General features: G+C 45.5%; 1 protein-coding gene across 2 annotated transcripts in view; it reads left to right on the top strand.

The window, feature by feature from the left end:
• LOC135879051 (charged multivesicular body protein 3) overlaps nucleotides 1-7893 on the top strand; it is a 57182-nt gene extending 49289 nt beyond the window's left edge. For both annotated transcript variants that reach the window (XM_065404861.1, XM_065404860.1), the window contains 4 exons: nucleotides 2169-2348; nucleotides 5410-5531; nucleotides 6645-6759; nucleotides 7380-7893. In XM_065404861.1, coding sequence (XP_065260933.1) covers nucleotides 2169-2348; nucleotides 5410-5531; nucleotides 6645-6759; nucleotides 7380-7519 — 557 coding nt within the window. In that variant the 3' untranslated portion in view covers nucleotides 7520-7893. The remainder of the gene's footprint in view (nucleotides 1-2168; nucleotides 2349-5409; nucleotides 5532-6644; nucleotides 6760-7379) is intronic.
• The last annotated feature ends 14076 nt before the right edge of the window (nucleotides 7894-21969 follow it).

The raw sequence follows: 21969 nt of genomic DNA, 5'->3' as shown, positions 1-21969 counted from the left end.
AACAAGATTTTAGGGATTTAAATGTGAGTGATAATGTGACTGAGAACGTTATTGTGGGAAAGCTAAATCAGACAGATGGATTTAGCATGTAGTTTTGAATATGAAGAGGCTGGCAGTCATTCCTATTTCATCTGGCAGTGATTTCCGTAATCTTGGTCCAGCTCCTAGGAAATTTCCATTTTTTTTGGCTACTAGTTTTCCCTTCTTTCTTGGCCACTTCATCTTTTCCAGTGGTGTGAAGCTGAGGTTATCACAAGAAAGGTGTCTCTCAGGTTGGTAGTGGGGGCTGATATTATGCAAGCTGTTGAAAATCAGAACAGCATCCTTGACCTCTAGGTGTTTGAGAGGGAGCCAGTGCAGGGCCTGGGGAATCAGGATGCTGCATTCCCAGTGACCTGTCTTAGTGAGAAGGCAAATTGCTGTGTTCTGAACCAGATGCAGACATGCAAAGCGTTCCTAACTTTCAGTACTCCTCCTGAATTTGTACATGGAATTACAAAATTACTATTTTAGGTTTAAATCTACTAATTTTGTCTCTGTCACATAAATAAAATGTGTGTGTCACTCACCACCACTGGAGTCCAACAAACACAGCAAATACAGTTGTGGGAATAGGGGGCTTTTTTCTCCACTGCAGTATGACACGTGCACAGACTGCACCATGAGGGTCGGAAAGGAGGCAAGATGTGGTGATTTTGAATGGGTTGAGGTGCTGCTGGATTCACTGCCCAAGCCACAGGCTGCGTGTTGCGCTTTAACTGCCCCAAGTGGGCCATGCTGGACTTTGTCAACATGCTCTAGATACTAGAGCTCTCCACCAGGGTCCACCCGAGGCAATTCATGCGCAGCCTGTGGGTTGGGCAGTGAATCCAGCACCACCCTGAGCCCCACTGACAGCTGCCATGGTTTGCCTCCTATCAGACCTCACTGCCCAGTCTGCAGGGGAGGTGAAGCCAGAAGGGCAGGAGGAGAAGGCAGCAATGGTAGATCATCCCAGCAAGGAGTTTCAGGCCAGGAATGGCCAAAGTAATTAAGGGCCCTAGGCAGCATAGGAGGGCACCTTATCTAGGGCTGATCCTTCTTTCTCTTTGGGGGTGGAGGTCAACAAATAGGGGAGTGAGGGGAACCTAGCCCCCCAGCCATTGGAGGGGAGGGACAAGAGGTCCCAGTTTCTCCAGAGGGAAGGGGGGGAAGAGGTCCAAGCATCCTCCCTAACTTTTTCATAAGCATCCCTAAAAGTATGAGCAAGGTTGGCATCTCAACAGATGTAACTTCCTTTAGGGCACTGACTTCATAGGTATAAGGAATTAGAATAAGTAGGATTAGAGGTTATAAACGTGTCTCATCATGGTTGGATCTGTCTCTGATAGGACTGAGTGTAGCTCCCTGACCAGTTGTAGATGGAAATGGGCATTCATTGCCACCAAAACTGTCTGGGTATCTGAGCGCAGTGCAGCGTCTAATGCAATCAGCTTGCTGTAAACCAGGGATTCTCAAATGGGGGGTCGTGACCCCTCAGGGGGTCGCGAGGTTATTACTGAGGGTTTGTGAGCAGTCAGCCTCCACCCCCAAACCCCGCTTCACTTCCAGCTTTTATAATAGTGTTAAATATAAAAAATGTTTTTAATTTATATGGGGGTCAGACTTGGAGACTTGTTGTGTGAAAGGGGTCACCAAGACAAAAGTTTGAGAACCCTGCTGTAAACCAATCCAACAATGTGAATGTGGCTGCCTTCGATGATGGCAGTTGTAATGGAGGAGGTGAGTGGTTCAAAGTGCTTCCCTCTTCTGGCCAGCATTATTTCACCCTCATCAGGGTTTAGCTTCATACAGGAGCTGATCTCAGCCGGGTGCTTGGAAAGCTTGGAGGTAATGCTGTGACAGACTGATGTAAGGGAAATCATAGAACTGGGTGTGCTATGCTAGAAATAGATATTTTGCTATTAGAACTTTAGTTAACTAATCTGTTGGTGATGCACAAACCAGAATACCCCGTTCAGTCTTCAATGGCTGGATTCATGCTTAAATGAAAGGCATTATTGAAGTGGAAAGTTTTAATGGTGAACTGTTGCTTTTGAAAATGCACTCCAGTAAGCAAGGACTCTCTGCTCCTAGCCTCAAGCCATTTCTGACAACTTGTCCTCACTTGTTTGTCCTTTGCAACCCAGATATCCAAAGAGAAGAAGAAAAGGTAAAGCGGTCAGTAAAAGATGCTGCCAAAAAGGGTCAAAAAGACGTGTGTGTGGTTTTGGCAAAGGAGATGATCCGCTCTCGGAAGGCTGTGAGCAAACTCTATGCATCCAAAGCACACATGAACTCTGTGCTCATGGGGATGAAGAACCAGCTTGGTAAGAACATCATTGCGCCTAAATACAACAACTGTTTCTTAGATTAACTGTAGAGGTTGGCCCTGAGCTGCACATTTCAAAACTGAAGTAAAATTCTGTCAAAGTTTAGGATGATTTGGGCCTATCTCAAATGAGTCCAAGCCTGCAAGATGTATTTACACTTAAGTCATCTGCTCCAAAAGGTAGTCTTTCCTCTCGTGATGTGCTGTGTATTTGTTTTTCTTTGAGTGTTTCTGAAATAGCGAGAATATGACTAATGCTGGCTGCTTCCACAGCCCTCTTGTAAGAAAGATTCTAGCATTACAAGAAGAGCTTGATCACATTCCGTTACTGGGGTGGGTTGTTTTTTGACAGACAGTGTATCTGAGGGGTATTTCATTTGTAAGAACACACAGTGTCTTCTTGTATGAATTCCTGCATTTTTAAAGCAAGAGTCCTGCACTGTGAAGCATCAAAGCAAGGACGGGCTTGATAGAGAAAAGGAGCAATTTGCCCAATGGCTTAATATTTAGCACTTACGCCATTTTTCATCTGTCAAAGCATTTGACAATCCCTTACTGAGACCTTCTTCCATGCCTCCCCTACTCTTAGAATTTTCCCCCCATTCTTGACCATCTACAAGCCTTGTTGTCCATATTGAAATTGCCCTTTAAAATGCACTGTCTGGCTGGTCTATCACTGATAACTCACCACACCGCAGCTCCTAACAGCAGCAGGGAGAAAAGGTATCCAAGGATAGGGAGGGGAAGACTTGCAAGCAGTTGCCTTATTATTAATTTGTATTATTGTAGCACCTAGTCATGGACCAGGACCCTGTGGTGTTGTACAAACACAGAACAACGTGAGGAGGAGCTCATAGCTGTGCAGTGGAGGCACCACCTTCATCTGGCAAACCTTCTTTAGTCCACAACAGGAGCCACAGTCCGATTTAATCGTATCACATCTGTTTGCTAGGAGGAGACCTAGTGTGACTTATCAGGTCCATTGGGGATGAGGGGAGAAATGCATGGGAAGAGGTGTAGAGAAAAGCGGGGTCAAGGACTGGCTTGGTGTGTGAGCAGCTTCCAGAAAGAACGACCAGCCAGCCACCAAAAAACTGAGGTGCTAGGCTGAAAAGCTGGGGAAGGGGAGGAGGCTCCCCAACAAGTTGGCTGGGCAGCAGAACGAGGGAGGCAGGATTGGAAGACAGTAAGCGAAGACAGATACTGATCCAGCTGTTGGCTCTTGCTGTATGCTCCATGCAAATGGTTATAATTAAGGCTCCGTGTTTGCCATGGAAGTCACGGATTCCGTGACTTTCTGTGACTTCTGCAGCAGCCCGGTGCAACGGGCCCAGGAGCTGCCTGAGCAGCTCGGGCAGCCCCTGGGCCAGTCACACTGGCTGCTGCTGGGGCAGTCTCGGCCCTCCTGCCCCCCAACAGCAGGACTTTGGATGTGTGGGGCTCAGGGCTAGGGGGTGGGGTGGGGCAGTGCTTACCTAGGGGGAGCTCTCCAGAAGGGCTACAGGAACTCCCCTCCCTCAGCTCCTAGCTCCATGTGCTGGCACCGCCCCTGCAGCTCCCATTGGCCGTGGTTCCCAGCCACTGGGAGCTGCAGAACCAGGGCTCGGGGCAGAGCGGAGGCAGCACACGGAGCTAGGAGCTGGGGTCGCCACTTCCCAGGAGCTGGATAGGGAACCTGCCCCAGCCCCACCAACACCCCACCCCGAGCACCTGCCGTGCTTCCCTGGGCTGAGCCCCCACCCTGCCCCCAGTGCCCCCCCCCAGGCCATGTCAGCACCCGTGGCGCCCCCGTGCCGCCTCTCCCCCCCCACAAGTTTTAGTTGGGTATATGGTAAAAGTCATGGACAGGTCATGGGCCGTTTATTTTTGTTTACTGCCCGTGACCTGTCCATAACTTTTACTAAAAATACCCATGATTAAAATGTAGCTTTAGTTATAATTAAGAGGAATCACTTTTGTTTCTAATTCTGAGATTTCCAAAGGCCTGTTGTCCAGGGTGCCATGATGATAGATGTGTGTGTGTGTGTGTGTGTAAGAAGTTTTTAGTTTGTGGGGACTGTGATGGCTTAACTACAAGGAGACCTCAGCATCAAACTTCATTGATTTAGAACAGTTCTCTTCGCTGGAGAATTTACCCAACAAAGGGTTCTAGAAAACTAATCTGAACAATAGTAATGGTAAATCTGGGAACAGAAAGGAAGTTGGGATTCTGGCTTGTATTTTTATTAGACCCCTAATTGGCTTGGAAAACGTTGACTATCAATAGAATTGAGATTTTTTGATATTCCTGTACCTTCTCCTTATTATTCAGGCCTGACGTTAAAAACACTTGTAAGCTAGGAGTGTTGAAATAAAAAGTAGCATGTGCAGTTCATCCCCTTCATTCAGGAATGCCGTTTAAAACATGGGAACTCTCCACTATTATAAAGATACGCTGTTATTTCTCAACTTTATCTTTATTTAGGATTTGACATTCAAGGAACATTTAAGCACCATTCTAATAATTAGTTTCACAGCCATCTTTGGATGTTGCCCAGGACTGTTAATTAGCCACTGCAAAAAAATATTGATAGAAATCCAATGTAGGCTGTATTTTAGTTGTTTCACATTAGGGTACTAATTTCATGAATAATTAGATACATAGTCTTGCTCGCTTGACCAGCATGAAAACATCAGTAAGACTTCCTGCGTAGGTTTTATTCCATGCTCAACAACTTCCCACCTGAGAAGAGCAAACAGGAAGTTTTCCTTTTCTGAATCAAACTGCGGGTGGGGTGGAATCTAGATCTGTTGGCATGGCTCAACTGCAGTTAATTGGAGCAGTATCTCCACTAAAACTCTTCAATCTTCCAGAAACAGGGAAAGTCAGATTTTCCCCCTCTTCTAAAACCGACAACATTAAGTTTAGAAGGTGATTAAGTAAATAGACAATCTTTTTTTCTTATATGCACTTTCCTAGATTCCAAAATGATGATAATCTGTACAAGCAGGATTCTCCGTCAGTTTTGTTCCCATGTGCTGGCTTCATTCTAAAGCCTTTCCATGCCTTCTCTTGGCAGCTGTCCTCAGAGTGGCAGGTTCGTTACAGAAGAGCACAGAGGTCATGAAAGCCATGCAAAATCTAATAAAAATCCCTGAAATTCAAGCAACGATGAGGGAATTGTCCAAAGAAATGATGAAGGTAAGTTCTGAAATATATTATTGTGTATTACAATAGCACCTAGACATTCCAAGTGAGTTGGGGTCCCATTGTTCAGCACTGTGCAAATGCATAGTAAAACAGTCCCTGCCTTGAAGAGCTTACAATCTACACAGACAAGACACAGGTTCCAGAGTCGTCTTCTGCTGCCATTAAAGGAATACTCAATTTAAAAACACGCTTTTAAATAATAATTTTCTTGCGTTAATACTCTAGATTACTAAAACTTTCTAATCCATTTTACTGTGTGCATGTGATATGCTCTAGCATAATTTTCCAATGTTTGGGTTCCAAGCCCAGCAGGGGGATTTTTTTTAAAAGAGAAAGTGTTCCCAATGGAGTGTATAGAAAAATCTTCCAACATTTTTAGTTGATTACAAAATATAATTTGGGCAAACATAACTGTGTGAGATTGACAGGCTGGCTTTTCAAAGGTTTCAGTGTTACCAGTTGTAGTTGCATTTGATTAAATACATCGCTACCTCGATATAACGTGACCCGATAGAACACGAATTCAGATATAACACGGTAAAGCAGTGCTCCAGGGGGGCGGGGCTGCGCAGTCCGGTGGATCAAAGCAAGTTCAATATAACGCGGTTTCACCTATAACGCAGTAAGATTTTTTTTTGGCTCCCGAGGACCGCGTTATATCGAGGTAGAGGTGTATAGGGCAATAAATTTGAGATATTGCTCTAAGGTGTGAATAAGACAACACTGCCGTTTAATTCTTGGGTTACCCTACTCTTGATTGCCACTCATTCTTTCCTCACAGCAAGTATGCAATAAAGTCTCATTTTGTTGCAGTGAAAACATTCAAAGGGTCTGTGTTTTAAAAATAACCCACATGCTAAACCAGCTCCACTGCATGCTGACCTAATGACAGAACTATCAGGAACGTGTAAGGATGGTGTGTGTAGTAAATAGGCTATTATTGGAAGCAAGGCTGAGTCCTTTGATAGGTGTGATAGCGGCAGGCATAATCTGGACTATTATGAAATTGAGGGAGCTGAGTACATTTTCCTGAGTGTGCTGTGCTCCTGGCTGGCTGTATGGAAGTCCTAGAAATGGGATCTGTTACCTTCTGTTTCGCTGTAGGCTGGTATCATAGAAGAAATGTTAGAGGATACTTTTGAAAATATGGAAGACCAAGAGGAAATGGAAGAGGAAGCAGAGATGGAAATCGATAAAATCCTGTTTGAGATTACAGCTGGTGAGTGCATGAGTCTGTTACAGATACGTATTAGGAGGACTAAGAACATTTCTTTTCCTTTTTAAAAATACTCTTCAACCCTCTGCTCACTTGCCAAAAGATGCGTAATACTCTCCAGCATTTGGGTTTATGGATTAGCCATAGATCCTCTCACGGCTGAGTACCATGGGAACAGAAGTGAAGCTGCCCTGTAACAAGGAGCTCTTCCCATTCACAACTGTTAAGAGTCCAAGAGGAATAAAGCAGGAAGGCAAGCTACTTTTAATCTGTTTTGCCTACGGCCACAGGAGTGCAGGGTCGCTTTAGTGTCACAGCATGAGTCCCCTGCTATCTTTCCCCAGGGCCCTTGGAGTTGGAATACAGTGCTCTAGACACTTTAAAATAGGCAAAATACTGTATGGTACACGCTAGGAAGAATTGAGCATGAGTAGTTATTGCCTAGATAGCCTAATCACTTGTCTCTAAATTTCCAACATACTATCTTAACCATACAGCAGTGGCTGAGTTCTATTACTTTTAAACCTCTACAATGTGCAGCTACCTGAGAACTTGTCCCTTTATTAATCAGTCAGTGGTCTGTATTTAACAATGTTTATGGACATTATCTTGCTTGTTTGCAGGGGCATTGGGTAAAGCACCTAGCAAAGTTACAGATGCTCTTCCAGAAACTGAACCCATAGGGGCTGCTGGTATAGCTGATGAAGAAGAGGAAGAAGATATTGAAGCAATGCAGTCACGGTTAGCTACACTCCGTAGCTAGATACTAAGTTCACATGTACAGCTTGGTTTTTTTGTGTTCTGGGATGTTGTCCCTCCTGTAAAATGTAAAACTTTGTTTGTGAAAATACTTCCTGTAATATACATTTTTCCTGGGGCTTGTGTTCTATAAAGGTTATTTTTGCCATTTTTCTGTTAATCTTTCGCAGATAATGTAGGCTATAGGGAAATGGTGGGTGTAATGTATTTTCCGATATAAAACAATCTTTCAGAAATATTCTTTGTAGCAAGGTATGGTCTTCCTCTAACAAAGTACTTGTATTGGCTTAAGCTGCTACCAAAAAAAACCCTTAATATTTAAGTGTCTGTACATTTTCCTGAAACACTACGAATGGATTTTAATAAACTTCTGGTTTAACACTTGCTCCTCTTGGGTCTGTTTAGCTTGCATCGTATTTTAAGAGTCTATTCTAAACTTTGTATTCAAGCTGATAACAATGGTGAGGAAAGGGAAATTTTGTTCAGTGGTCAGTCTACTCTGAATCATTTAGTTTATTTTCTTTCTTAAAGCTATTTCTAGCAGCCCCTTTCGTCCAAAGATCAAGAATTTTACAAATACAGACTAATCCACCCAGCCTTCAACAGTAGCTATTTTCCCATCCAGTGCACAAATGGGAAAACTGAACTGTAAAGAACATTTGACTACAGCTGTAACAGTCCTTTGCTTTAGGCTGTAGCTGTTCAGTAACATTTGTTAAAAGTCGAAGCGTGTTTTCCTACTGTCCCTTTTTAGCAAACCCTTTATCAGGACAACATGGTATTTCTTCAGAAGTGAGACTGGTGCTTGATAAAAAGAGGATGAAGCCTACCTCTGTTGAGAGTTCAAGAAACAAGTGAAGGAAGCTGTATTTTTAAGGAGTTGGGTACTAAATATATTAATAAAAAATTAGGGTTGGAAGAGACCTCAGGAGGTCATCTAGTCCAAACCCCTGCTCAAAGCAGGACCAACCCCAACTAAATCATCCCAGCCAGGGCTTTGTCAAGCCAGGCCTTAAAAACCTCTAGGGATGGCGATTCCACCACCTCCCTAGCTAACCCATTCTGGTGCTTCACCACCCTGCTAGTGAAATAATTTTTCCTAATATCCAACCTAGACCTCCCCACTGCAATTTGAGACCATTGCTTCTTGTTCTGTCATCTGCCACCACTGAAAACAGCCTAGCTCCATCCTCTTTGGAACCCCACTTCAGGTAGTTGAAAGCTGCTATCAAATCCCCCCTCACTCTTCTTTTCTGCAGACTAAATAAGCCCAGTTCCCACAGCCTCTCCTCCTAAGTCATGTGCCCCAGCCCCCTAATCATTTTCATTGCCCTCTGCTGGACTCTCTCTACATTGTCCACATCCTTTCTGTAGTGGGAGGGCCCAAAACTGGACGCAATACTCCAGATGTGGCCTCACCAGTGCCGAATAGAGGGGAATAATCACTTCCCTCAGTCTGCTGGCAATGCAGCCCAATATGCCGTTAGCTTTCTTGGCAACAAGGGACTCATATCCAGCTTCTCTTCCACTGTAATCCCCAGGTCCTTTTCTGCAGAACTGCCGCTTAGCCAGTCGGTCCCCAGCCTCTAGCACTGCCTGGGATTCTTCCGTCCTAAGTGCAGGACTCTGAGGTTCAACAAGGACAAATGCAGATTTTTTTTTGGCCCAATCCTCCAATTTGTCTAGGTTACTCTGGACCCTATCCCTACCCTCTCCCCCATCTTAGTGTCATCTGAACTTGCTGAGGGTGCAATCCATATCATCCAGATTATTAATGAAGATGTTGAACAAAACCACCCCCAGGACCGACCCCTAGGGCACTCCACTTGATACCAGCTGCCAAGTAGACATCGAGCCATCGATCACTGCCCATTGAGCCCGACAATCTAGTCAGTTTTGTATCCAACTTGTAGTCCGTTCATCCAATCCATATTCTTAATTTGCTGGCAAGAATACTGTGGGAGTGTCATGGAGTATGGGGGGGACTCAGGGCCCTGCACCCCCGGTGTCCTGCGATTCACCATGACTCTCAGCCAGCCAGTAAAGCAGAAGGTTTATTTAGATGACGGGAATACAGTCCAAGACAGGTCTTGCAGGCACAGACAACAGGATACCCCTCAGTTAGGTCCATCTTGGGGTCCTTGGGCACCCCAGCCCCGCTTCGGAGGTCAGAGCCCTCTCTGCCCCCCAGCCACCTCACCAGCCAGCTTCCAAGACTCTGCCTTCAGCGACCCCTCCCACAGCCTTTGTTCAGTTTCCCGGGCAAAGGTGTCACCTGGCCTCTCACTCCTTCCTGGGTTCTCATGTTACATGCTCAGGTATTCTCCATCGGTCAGTCTCCCATCCCCCCATTGCAGACTATCCTAGCCACACTCCCCTGTCAGCATTCAAAGACCACAGTAAGAACAGTCCCGGTTCGTCACAGGGAGACCATATCAAAAGCTTTCCTAAAGTCAAAGTATATCACCTCCACTGTTTTTCCCCATATCCACAAAGCCAGTTATCTCATCATAGAAGGCAATCAGGTTGGTCAGGCATGACTTGCCTTTGGTGAATCCATGTTGACAGTTCCTGATCACCATCCTCTCTTTCAAGTGCTTCAAAATGGATTCCTTGAGGACCTACTCCATGATTTTTCCGGAGACTGAGATGAGGCTGACTGGTGTGTAGTTCCCCGGATTCTCCTTCTTCCCTTTTTTTAAAGATGGGCACTATATTTGCCTTTTTCCAGTCGTCTGGGACCTCCCCCGATCGCCACAAGTTTTCAAAGATAATGGCCAATGGTCTGCAATCACATCAGCCAGTTCCCTCAGCACCCTTTGGATGCATTGCATCCGGCCCCATGGACTTGTGCACATCCAGCTTTTCTAAAAAGTCCTTAACCTGGTCTTTCACCACTGAGGGCTGCTCACCTCCTCCCCATACTGTGCTGCCCAGTGCAGCAGTCTGGGAGCTGACCTTGTCTGTGAAGACCGAGGCAGAAAAAGCATTGAGTACTTCAGCTTTTTCCACATCATCTGTCACTAGGTTGCCTCCCCCATTCAGTAAGGATCCACACTTTCCCTAACCACCTTCTTGTTGCTAACATACCTGTAGAAACCCTTCTTGTTACCCTTCACATCCCTTGCTAGCTGCAACTCCAGTTGTGCTTTGGCCTTCCTGATTGCCCCCCTGCATGCTCAAGCAATACTTTTATACTTCTCCCTAGTCATCTGTCCAAGTTTCCACTTCTTGTAAGCTTCCTTTTTGTGTTTAAGCTCCCTGGAGATTTCTTTGTTAAGCCAAGCTGGTTGCCTGCCATATTTACTATTCATTCTGCACATTGGAATAGTTTGTTCCTGCACCCACAATAAGGCTTCTTTAAAATACAGCCAGCAATCCTGGACTCCCTTCCCCCTCATATTAGCCTCCCAGGGGATCCTGCCCATCAGTTCCCTGAGGGAGTCAAAGTCTGTTTTTCTAAAGTCCAGGGGCTGTATTCTGCTGCTCTCCTTTCTTCTGTGTTAGGATCCTGAACTCAACCATCTCATGGTCACTGCTGCCCAGGTTGCCACCCACTTCTACTTCCCCTACCAATTGTTCCCTGTTTATGAGTAGCAGGTGAAGAGGAGCATAGCCCCCAGTTGGTTCCTGCAACACTTGCACCAGGAAGTTGTCCCCAACATACTCCAAAAACTTCCTGGATTGTCTGTGCACCGCTGTATTGCTCTCGCAGAAGATGTCAGGGTGCTTGAAGTCCCCCATGAGAACCAGGGCTTGTGACCTGGAAACTTGTTAGTTGTCTGAAGAAAGCCTCATTCTACCTCATCCTCCTGATGGTCTATAGCAGATGCCCAGCATGACCTCACCTTTGTTGCTCTCACCTCTAAACTTAACCCAAAGACTCTCAACAGGCTTTTCTCCAGTTTCATACTGGAACTCTGAGCAATCATACTGCTGTCTTACATACAGTGCAACTCCTCCACCTTTTCTCTCTCGCCTGTTTATACCCATCCATGACAGTGCTCCAGTCATATCTCTTACTTACCAAGTCTGTGTTGTGCCAGGACTTCCAATTCTTCCTGCTTGTTTTCCAGGCTTCTTGCGTTTGTGTACAGGCACCTAAGATAACTAGGCAATTGCCCTGCTTTCTCAGTATGAATCAGGTGGCTCCCCTGTTTCACCCTGCTCCTTGTGTTTCCTCCTAGTATTCCTTAGGTATGAATAGCTGTTAAAGTTCCTAATAGGCTACAATGGATACTCTTCCCCTCTGGCTTGAATACAAATCACTCTCTCCTCTCACCAATCCCCACCCTTTCTTTAAAACGAAATTAAGCAGGAAGGAGGATGGTTGGAGCCTGTCTGACACAGGATTGTATGGCTGCCTTAAGGTAGACAAATTCCTACTTTACAACACATAAGTAATGGGGCTTGTAACTGCTAAAAGCAGGCCTGGAGCAGCCTGGATAACAACTGTAAAGGAAAAGACTAACAGTTCTTCTACAAAAGGAAGAATCTTTGCTGTACTGTTCAAGATAGTGTGCAAGATTCCACTGAGGTGTGCATATGGCCAGCACACCAAAAAGAGAAAACTTTGCTTAGTTGTACCTGGGGGTGGTGCACATGCACCTCTGGTGCCTCCCAGGGGGTGGTGCCACCTCCCCCGCACAGTTCCTTTGCACTGGAATCCAAGACTGAAGTCTCCAAGCAGAGGGGATGGATTTTGTAAGTTGGAAAGCTTATCCAGAAATTTGGACATAAGTGCCAGAATCCACCAAGGAAACATTTACATTGTAGAAGAGTGTCTAGTGGTAAAGAGGTCACTACAATTGGGACTGGATATGGTGGACACCTCTCCTCAAGGGTTATAGCCTCAGATGCAACACTGAGAAGAGCTTCAGGGTTACAGAACTTTGGCCTAGTGCCTGAAGTCCAACAAAGCAAGGGTTCTCTTCTTTGAGTCTCTCTCTTCCCCTCTCCCCCTCCCCCCCCATATCATGTTATAAAAACTCCATGGCCCACCTGTGCCACAACTGTTTTTCTGCATATCCAGTAAATTAAAAGCCAGGACCAGCATTAGGGGGTAGCAAGCAGGGCAAGAGCCTAGGGTCCAAGTTGCTCAGGCTTTGGCTTCAGAGCTGAGTGGCAGGGTTCAGCTCTGAAGGGCAGGGCTCAGGCTTTGGCTTTCTGCCCTGGGCCCTACAGGCTAATGCTGGCCCTGCTCTCTGGTTTATTTTGGCAGATCCCCTGAAACCTGCTTCCAGCCTCCCAGGGGAAAAAAAAAAAAGATATTGCATTCTTTTAAAGACCGTTGAAATACTTTTCATACACTGGGAGTTTATACCACCACCCTAATGCAATGTCATTATGGAGGTCAACAATACCAGCAGCATTCCCACTGGTATTTCTGGCAGTCAAAGTATCCAGTTAGAGAGCAGGTTTTCTCCAGGAAGACACATCACAAAGGCAGCTGCCTTCTGGTCCAATTTCAACCAACCAGCCACTCCTCTGTCAGCTTTGGGCAAGCAGCCAATTTGACAGCATCATAGTTGTGACCCTCCCAGTCATATCTCCTCCATTTGGAGACAGGCCCTCCCACCCACTTCAAGTGCATGGGAAGCAATAGTCTTGGACAAGTGTAACTTAAGCATTGTGGGGTTGTATATCATCTAATTCCTTCTTCCCACCTATCTCTACCCCATCAAATTTCAGGGACCCCTCTTGCAAGTCACTGCTCTTTCAGCAGTTCCAGAGTCTGCCTTCTTCAAAAGCTACAGAAGAGGATTCTACTCTCAGCACTTGCCGATCCAAATCCACAGGCAGGCTCAGACCCATTCTGTACCTTTGAGGCCTCAACAAATACATCAGATATCAGCTTCCATAGGGTGGTAAGGGAGGGTAATTACCTGTAAATGGAGGTTCTGAGAGATGTGTGGTCCCTATCTGTATTCCACAGAGAGTAATGCACATGCACCCAGAGCTTTTCAAAGTAGTATTGCTCAGCGGTCCATGCATGTGCCCTTATATTGCCTGTTTCGCCTGAGGTGATAAAGGGCAGGGCCCACTCTCTGTATCTCCAGTTCCTACGCCATTGCAGAGCTGCAGCAGAAGGGAAGGAGGGTAGGATTGGGATACAGATAAGGACCCTGCCTATTAAAGAATTTCTAGTTACAGGTAAATAACCTCTTTTTTGAGTGATGGTCCCTATTGTATTCCACTGGGGGTGATTTGACAAGCAGTACCTAGAGAAGGAGGGTGCAATGAAGATGGGAGAACCCAGGACTGCTGTGCCAAATGAGGTATCTGTCACAGAATCATATACCAGAGCATAGAGGGAGGAAAAGATGTGTACCAAACTCCATGGAGCTGCTTTACATATGTTCTCAAGGGGCACATCAAGGGATGGATAAAAATATAATACCCTTCCACTGGAGGATGGAAAGCACTAATGGGGGCTGCACAAACTCTGATAGGAGTCACTCTCAGCTCTGAGGTTTTCAGGAGGAGGAAATAGTTTAAGAGCACGGGGATGCCCACAGCTTCGGGAGCAAGTCCTTGCCATTGGGCCCACAAGGTAAAGCCTGATAGGACAGCCTCATTGAGTCCTTCCGGCTACTGGAGAGGACGTCTTGCACCGCCAATGAGCATTCTTGTGCTAATGGAGGTGTTCATCCAAAAACCATGCCATCAGGTGTAGTATCCATGGGTCTAGAGGCCGAGTCTGCTGTTGTGGGTCAGCAGTTCCAGAAATCACTGGAGCGGAGATTGTTTTGATATGCAGAGAAGAGGAGGGAACTAGAATAGGCAAGGCCAGAATGGAGTGATCAGTATGGCCGTTGCTCTCTCCCGCTGGAGTTTGTGGAGAAGGCAGGGTAGGAAAGTCGTAGTTCATCTGGTCTAACCAAATCAACAATCAGAACATTGCCCAGGAAGAGGAGTCTTCCCCTGGAGCAACATTCCTGCTGAGAGAATCTGCAAATCACATTCTGGGTGCCAAGCCAGTAGGATGCTGACAAAGATATGATGTTTGATGCATCATTCCCAGAGGCAAATCGCTTCCATATAGATCATTGGGGACCTTGTGCCCCCTTGGTTGTTTATGTAGTATAATGTGGTGGTCTTGCCTGACATGAGGATGTGGCGATAGTGGATAGCTGGTAAGAACATGTAGCATGCTGCCTGAAGTTTGAGAATGTTTGTGTATGCTGGCCTCTTGCGTAGTCCGGGTGCCTGGTCATGTGATCCCCAATGTGATCACCCCAGCTTGAAAGCGGAGTGTCCGTTCTGAGAGTGAAGATGGGAAGGGCATCCTGGAGCAGATTTGTATTAACTCTGTCCACTACTGAAGAGAAGAGATGACCTCCAGGGGAACATTGAGTGTGGTGGTCCATGGATTGGTGCAAGGGAAATAGACTCTTTGCAGCCATAGCTGTAGACAGCAAAGGTGCAGGCGGGTGAAGGATGTGACGTTTGTTCATGCAAAAGGGTTGGAGGTTATCAGGGCTATTTGGTCCAGTAGGTTCTGAAATCAGTCTTGTGGTAGATAGGCTTGTGCGTAGGTCAAATCGATGTGTGCTTCTATGAATTCCAAGGACCAAGTAGGGAGTAAAGTTGATTTTTCAACACTGATGCTCACTCTTAGGGAGGAGAGAAGAAGAAGCTGGGACATCGATGCTCAAGCTTCCTCTTTGGACTGTGCTGCCACTAGTCAGTCATCCAGGTATAGAAAGACAAGGATTCCCTGGTGGCACAGGTGAGCCGCTACCACAGAGAAAAATCTTTGTAAAAAAACTCAGGGACAGTGGTAAATCCGAATGGGAGAATCCTGTATTGGAAGTGTCACTGACCCACTTTGAACCTCAGCAACCTTCTGAACCTCAGGTCAGATGTACGTCAACATGGAAGAAGAAGTCTTGCATGTCGAGAGCCATAAACCACATGCCTTTTTTTGCAAATCGAGCAGTTGAGGTGTCAGAGATCCAAGATTGGTCTCCATCCCCCTTTCTTCTTAGGTACCAGGAAATAGTTAGAATAGAACCCTGAGCCCAGAAAGGCTGCAGGGACTGGCTCCTCTCTGTAGGAGGAAGTCCATCTCTAGGGTAAGAATACTGTTGTGAAAGGGATCTCAGGGGGGAGATGGTGGCCATCAGGACAGGAGATATGGAGGTGTCAAACTCTATGGTGTAGCTGTGTTGACCCACTTGTCTGTTGTTACAGCTCTCCAAGTTGGTAGAAAGAGTTTCAGACAACCCTGGAAGGTAGGAATGCTGGTGTATGAAATGATTGATCTCTAGGCTCACTCAAAACTGTTTTTGCTATGACAGTGTGTTGTGCAGAGGGCTGCGCTGCCGAAACAGGTGGATGGGCTCTGTGTATTTTAGGGCGCTTCTAAGGAGGTTTGTAGGCCCGTAGGTGGCAGAAGTGAGTTCTGTAGTGTTGGACTGGCAGTAGGCGATAAAATTTCTCTTTGGTGCCAGTGGATATATGCCCAAGAATTGTAAGGTGGCTCTAGAATCTGAGTGTGAAGAATCATTGATTTTCTGGTTGAAGAGATGTGATTCGTCAAAGGGAAGGTCCTCGCTTGTTATCAACACCTCACTAGGGAAACCTAAGGAGTGTAATCCTCATGACAATTCCAGTCACCAACACATACAAGTACATCTGCTGAATCAATTGCAGCCTGAACTCTGGACCTGGTAACCAACTTGCCTTCCTGTAAAATTGCTTAGAATAGAGTATGATCCTGCTGAGGTATCATATCTGCGACTTCTTCCAGATGGCCATAGCTTATAAAATCATACTTGGCCATCGGTGCCAAGCAGTAAGAGATCCAGAACTCTAGTCCGGCCGAGAAGACTTTTCAACCCATGAGGTCCAGTCTCTTACCCTCCCTGTCTGCTGGGGTGGAGTGTGGGTGATGTTGTTTGGTCCACTCCGATTCATCCTGTATTACCAAGAAGTTGGAGGAGTGGGGGTGAAAATAAAAATTCTTAACCTTTGGGAAGGGAGAAGAGATATAGTACCTTTTCTCAGCCCCCTTTGGGATTGGTACTCACATGGCTGGAGTATGGCACATGCTGCGTGCCAGTTGAAGAATGGCATCATAGATTGGTAAGGCCAGTTGCTGGTGCCGATGCGTGCAGAATCTCGAGTAACTGGTGCTGACTGTCCTGCGCCTCTTCCAGTGGGATCTCAAGAGCATTGGCTATTCTCCATAGGCATTCTTGAAACTGATAGTCCTCTGGTTAGGAGGAAGATGTCTGGAGACAAAGGGAATCTCTCCAGATGCACTGGTATTGTTACCCAGGATTCTTTCAACCCAAAGCTCTTGGTAACTTTTACTCTGTGCGAGGTGGTGTCAGGAAATAAATCAAGAGAGACAGCCATCCGACCGATAGATGGCTGGCACAAACAGGGCAACGCAGGAGTGCTTTCACTTAAAGCTAAACTTTACTTAGTCTCAAGCACTTACACATGTCCACAACAGGTTAGTAAAACACTCCCAACCCTTAATAATTACCGAAGCTGAGTGTGGCTTTCGAATGGCACAGCAACAGGCTTCCGTTGGCCAAACTTGTCTGCCCGTGGGGACTCCAAGATGCGTTCAGAGGGAGCGCCCCTGAAGAAACCCTCCCGAAGAGTCTCACTACTTCAAACTTTTCCCCCTTATTTATACATTAGTAATACATCATATCACTTTTAAAAATTGCTTGCTTAGCAAGTTTTTTTTAAGGTCAAGCAAGAGGTTTCCTTATGGTCATCAATTAACCAGATATGGTTTTTTCAGCGTGTGCATGCCTTGAGGCCCTGACAGACACATTCCTGAGGGTACATTATAGATAAGCTTCCTGTTTTTCTAAAATACATATCAGCAATTTCAACATTCTTAGCAGGAAGGACGCGGGGTCAAGCTGCCCTTTCTGTGGCACCCAAAACTCCCTTCCCTCCTGCCTTGGTTAAGCTAAGGCCGCTGCATGGCCAATTTACAGCCTGCTGAATTGGCTACTGTTAGCAATAAGCAATAGTGGTTTCAGGCACTTTACTGGTTTGCCAAAGTCTCCCCGTGCAGTACTGTTGGAGCTGGGCTGATTGGTGCATTGTCTAACTACTTCTGAACATCTACTGGATGAAGAGTGGAGCAGTGAAACAGGGGAGTTCTCCCTAGCCAAAGGAGACTGTTCTGAAGGCAACTATTGGGGCTATGAACTCCAATATGGCCAACCTGTTCATCCAGCAGCAGCAGGAGCCAGATACCAGCTTCTTGTGTAAGGCAAAGGAGGAAATTGCCACAGAGGCCTTGGAACCCTCTGGTAGTTGTTTCTGAAATGGAAGAGGTGGACTGTGCTGAACAATCCGGTCCTTGGATTCAGGAGTTGGAGTCTTGGGTGAATGGCAGTGCCGACCGAGCAGTTGGAACAGGATGCGTTGAGAGGTATGGCCAGCAGGAGATAGATGCAAGGCAAGAGATGGAGCCCTCTGCAGAGGTGAGTGCACTGGAACATAAGGAGACCTCACTCCTTTCAGGGCAAACAGTTGATGAGGGCTGGGAGCACTTCCAATTTTCCCCAGAGTCCAGGGACCAGAACCAGTAAAAGCACCTGTCTTGGGACTGACAAATCATGGGAATCCGGCAGAGCCAAGGCAGGAGGGGTACACAGATTTGGCGCCAGGACCAGCAGATCTGGCAAGCGGTATGGCTTATCACTCCTGTGCACCTTGGAATGCGTAGCTCCTCTGTGGCCTGAACTAGTGGACAGTGCAGCATCCCTCTTGGATTTAGAGACAGACTTACTGCCATGCTTATGTGCACGCTTTTATGGTCCGTAGCACTGGTACCGGTGGATATGGATGGAGACTCCATGGTAGGGGGAGCGCTCAGGCCGACGTACGGGGGGGTTCCCTATCCAGGATCTGACTTTGGCCTTCCCCTGTATGAGCAGGGAAGGAGAGGCAGATACTGCACCAAGAGATGATGTGGGCTTCCCCCAAACAGTACGAACAGCATTAGTGTTAGTCATTGATGGAAAATGAGCAAGGGTAGGAAGCACAAACTTTGAATCCTGGCATCTTTGGAATAATCCACTACCCTGACCTGGGAGTTCAGCGGGGGAAAGTTTGTTTGGCAGGGAAAACTGTTGAGGTAGGATCACAAATCCTTAATTATAAAAAAACTACTAGGAGTTACCAAAGTACAACGAAAAAACCCCCAATAAAATCCTAACCATGAGGCAATACAAGGGCGCATGTGCAGACCACTGAGTAAATACTACTTTGAAAAAGCTCCAGCCACATGCGTCCTAACCTTCAGAGGAAAACAATAGGGACCACCACTCAAAGAACCTTAGCTACAATTCCACCCCACACTTTAGGAGCTGGATTTTATAATGTACTATGAGAATTAATGTATGATTTGATTTCATCCTGTCAGCCACCCTTTTTGAATAGCAGAAAGGAATGACAGACCAGAACAATCCTTATGACTGATTATGGTCACCCTTTTGTTTTAGGATATGTCACAATGTCTACTATGGTTTCCTATATGTATTACAATATAGGCACTCTAGTTAAATATACATTTCTTTGTTTTAAGGTTTTAGTAAGTGACAGGATTCTCTATTGTGTCTATGTTAAGTAGATTAGAGGAACATTGCAGGCCTGGGTCTCAATGTAAATTGTCTTGGTTATTGATTGTAAAACTTGGCAAGGTTTAATTTGTAATGCTTTTTTGCTCGATATAAAATACTACTGTTTGTATTCTCAATCTGTTTGTGTGAATGAGGAATGCATGCATCAGGAAAAGATAAGGTGTGAAGGCCATTGTTATAGCCAGAGTCAAGGAAAGAGTGAAGAGACGGACATCAAAGAATCATCAACGCACATCCATAATGAAGGGCAGATTGACGACCCTGAGGTGAAGGCTGGCACCCCTAAGGACAATTGATTAAATCGTAACAAAGGAAAGGATGACCCTCTCGGGGTGTATTGGAATGTTTACACCAATTAAGTAGTAACTGGTCACAAACTGACACAGCAAAATCCATAGGCTTCAACAGAGAAAAAACCCTATAAGAACAGGGTGCTTGGCCATGGGACTTTGGGTTCGTCTTGACACACTCCAGGAGCATCGGATCGTGACTGATAGAGCCCTGCTCCACTCTGCAACCAATCTGGCTGGCCACTAGATTGATCCAGACTCTCTGGACTGGTAACTATAAACATCACTGCAGGACTGTGTGTATGTGTGTCTGAAAAGCATATGCTAACTGTGGTATTTTCAATAAATGCTGTGTATTTACCTTTCTCTGTAAAGATCCCACGTGCTTTGTATGAGCATAACACACACACACACGACTGGTTTGCTGCTCTTGATCTTCAGGATGCCTATTTTTTGTGTGGCAATTTTCCTGAACTACAGGAAGTTTCAGATTCATAGGGGCAGGTCAGTATCATCAATATACAGTTCTCATCTTTGGGCTGTTTACTAACTGCATGACACAGTAGTGGCAGCTTATCTCAAGAGGCTGGGAATTCACATCTTCCCACACTTAAACAATTGGCTAGATGACAGGCAAGTCCAAAAAAATTGCTCCCTCCAAGTCCACTTTGTTCAATCTCATTGGCTGGGGCTGATTTTGAGCAAGGCAAAGTCAATATTAGTTCCAACACCAAAAAAATAAAAATAAATAAAACATTATAGCTGTACAAGACTAAGTTTGAGTTTGGCTCTAGCTATTTGTGCAATTCTTTGGTACTCAGTCGGACCAAATTTATCCATGTTTCCATTTTCTGTAGAATTTGTTTTTGATTTTCCGGTGATTAAAAAGTTCCTGATGGAGCCACAGGAAGAACAGTAAGAGGCCACTACCTTTCCTTTGCAGGAGGCTAGTTTACTGTTGTGTCCAACATTAGAAAATACTGGCATTATTTTCAGTAATGCCAGTATTACTGAAAAGGTTCAGAGAAGGGCAACTAAAGGTTCAGAGAAGGGCAACTAAAATGATTACGGGTTTGGAACGGGTCCCATACGAGGAGAGATTAAAGAGGCTAGGACTTTTCAGCTTGGAAAAGAGGAGGCTAAGGGGGGATATGATAGAGGTATATAAAATCATGAGTGATGTGGAGAAAGTGGATAAGGAAAAGTTATTTACTTGTTCCCATAATACAAGAACTAGGGGCCACCAAATGAAATTAATAGGCAGCAGTTTAAAACAAATAAAAGGAAGTTCTTCTTCACACAGTGCACAGTCAACTTGTGGAACTCCTTACCTGAGGAGGTTGTGAAGGCTAGGACTATAACAGCATTTAAAAGAGAACTGGATAAATTCATGGAGGTTAAGTCCATTAATGGCTATGAGCCAGGATGGGTAAGGAATGGTGTCCCTAGCCTCTGTTTGTCAGAGGGTGGAGATGGATGGCAGGAAAGAGAGATCACTTGATCATTACCTGTTAGGTTCACTCCCTCTGGGGCACCTGGCATTGGCCACTGGGCTCGATGGACCTTTGGTCTGGCCCAGTATGGCCATTCTTGTTCTTCTTATCTCTGAGAAACTGACAGTTCTCCTGCCCTCCTTTTTCCCTAAGGTCACATGGCAAGAAAATATACTACCAGTTTGTTTGTTAAAATCATCTTTTATAAAGTCCATTTTCATAGTCTGTTGCTCTCACTCCTTCCTTTCAATACTCAGGAGATCTGTCATTTCATGATCACCTCAGTGCCTAAGGTACAGGTGCATCAAGACTGGAATATAGATGCACTGACAAGCACTTAACATTTTTTCTTCAAGAGCTGTACATGTAGTTCATATTCCAAAGAGTTTACAATCTGAGATCAGAACAGGTTGGGAAAAGGGATCCAATATAGAGACAGATCAGGGTGACAATAGGTATTAGTGCCATATTTTTTTCTACCACCAAAAAAACCCGTTGGCAGAAGATGCAGGGTTAAAGGAGGAGAGGGGAAGGAATTATTGGACAAAGTAGTGAGAACCTTAGTAGAGAAGCATTATGAACAGTGAGGTTGAGTAGCTGAAGGGTTGCATGGAAGAAGAGGGATCAAGCAATTGGTAGTAGGGGCCCAAAGCCTGGGCTCCAGCCCAAGCCCAGAAGTCTACACAGCAATGAACCAGCCCCGCAGCCCAGGCCCGCTGCGGGTTCTTTGCTGTGTGGACATACCTCATGAGGCTGCCTGCTCTTTTAAATACAGCCTTGAAAACCACTTTGACATGATCGAGTGTGGGATAGAGAATTCGGATCTTATTCTAATGCAGAGACTACAGTAACAGTATTGGAATAAGAATTTAAGAGTAGTTAAATTAAACTTCAGTGAATCAAGTTTGTAAAAGTGCTATTCAATGCAATTTAATTTCCAGTTGCCTAGGCTTTTCGTTCAGACTTCTTCTTTAAGCACAAGATAGCAGTTTCTACCCTGAAACACTGCTTTTGTATGCCTTTGTTGTTTCTAACTTAATAGCATTA

This window comes from Emys orbicularis, chromosome 5 (assembly GCF_028017835.1).
Source record: "Emys orbicularis isolate rEmyOrb1 chromosome 5, rEmyOrb1.hap1, whole genome shotgun sequence".
In the NCBI taxonomy this organism is placed as follows: domain Eukaryota; kingdom Metazoa; phylum Chordata; order Testudines; family Emydidae; genus Emys; species Emys orbicularis.
Note: the sequence above shows the minus strand (reverse complement) of the source record. Positions and strands in the feature narration are given on the sequence as shown.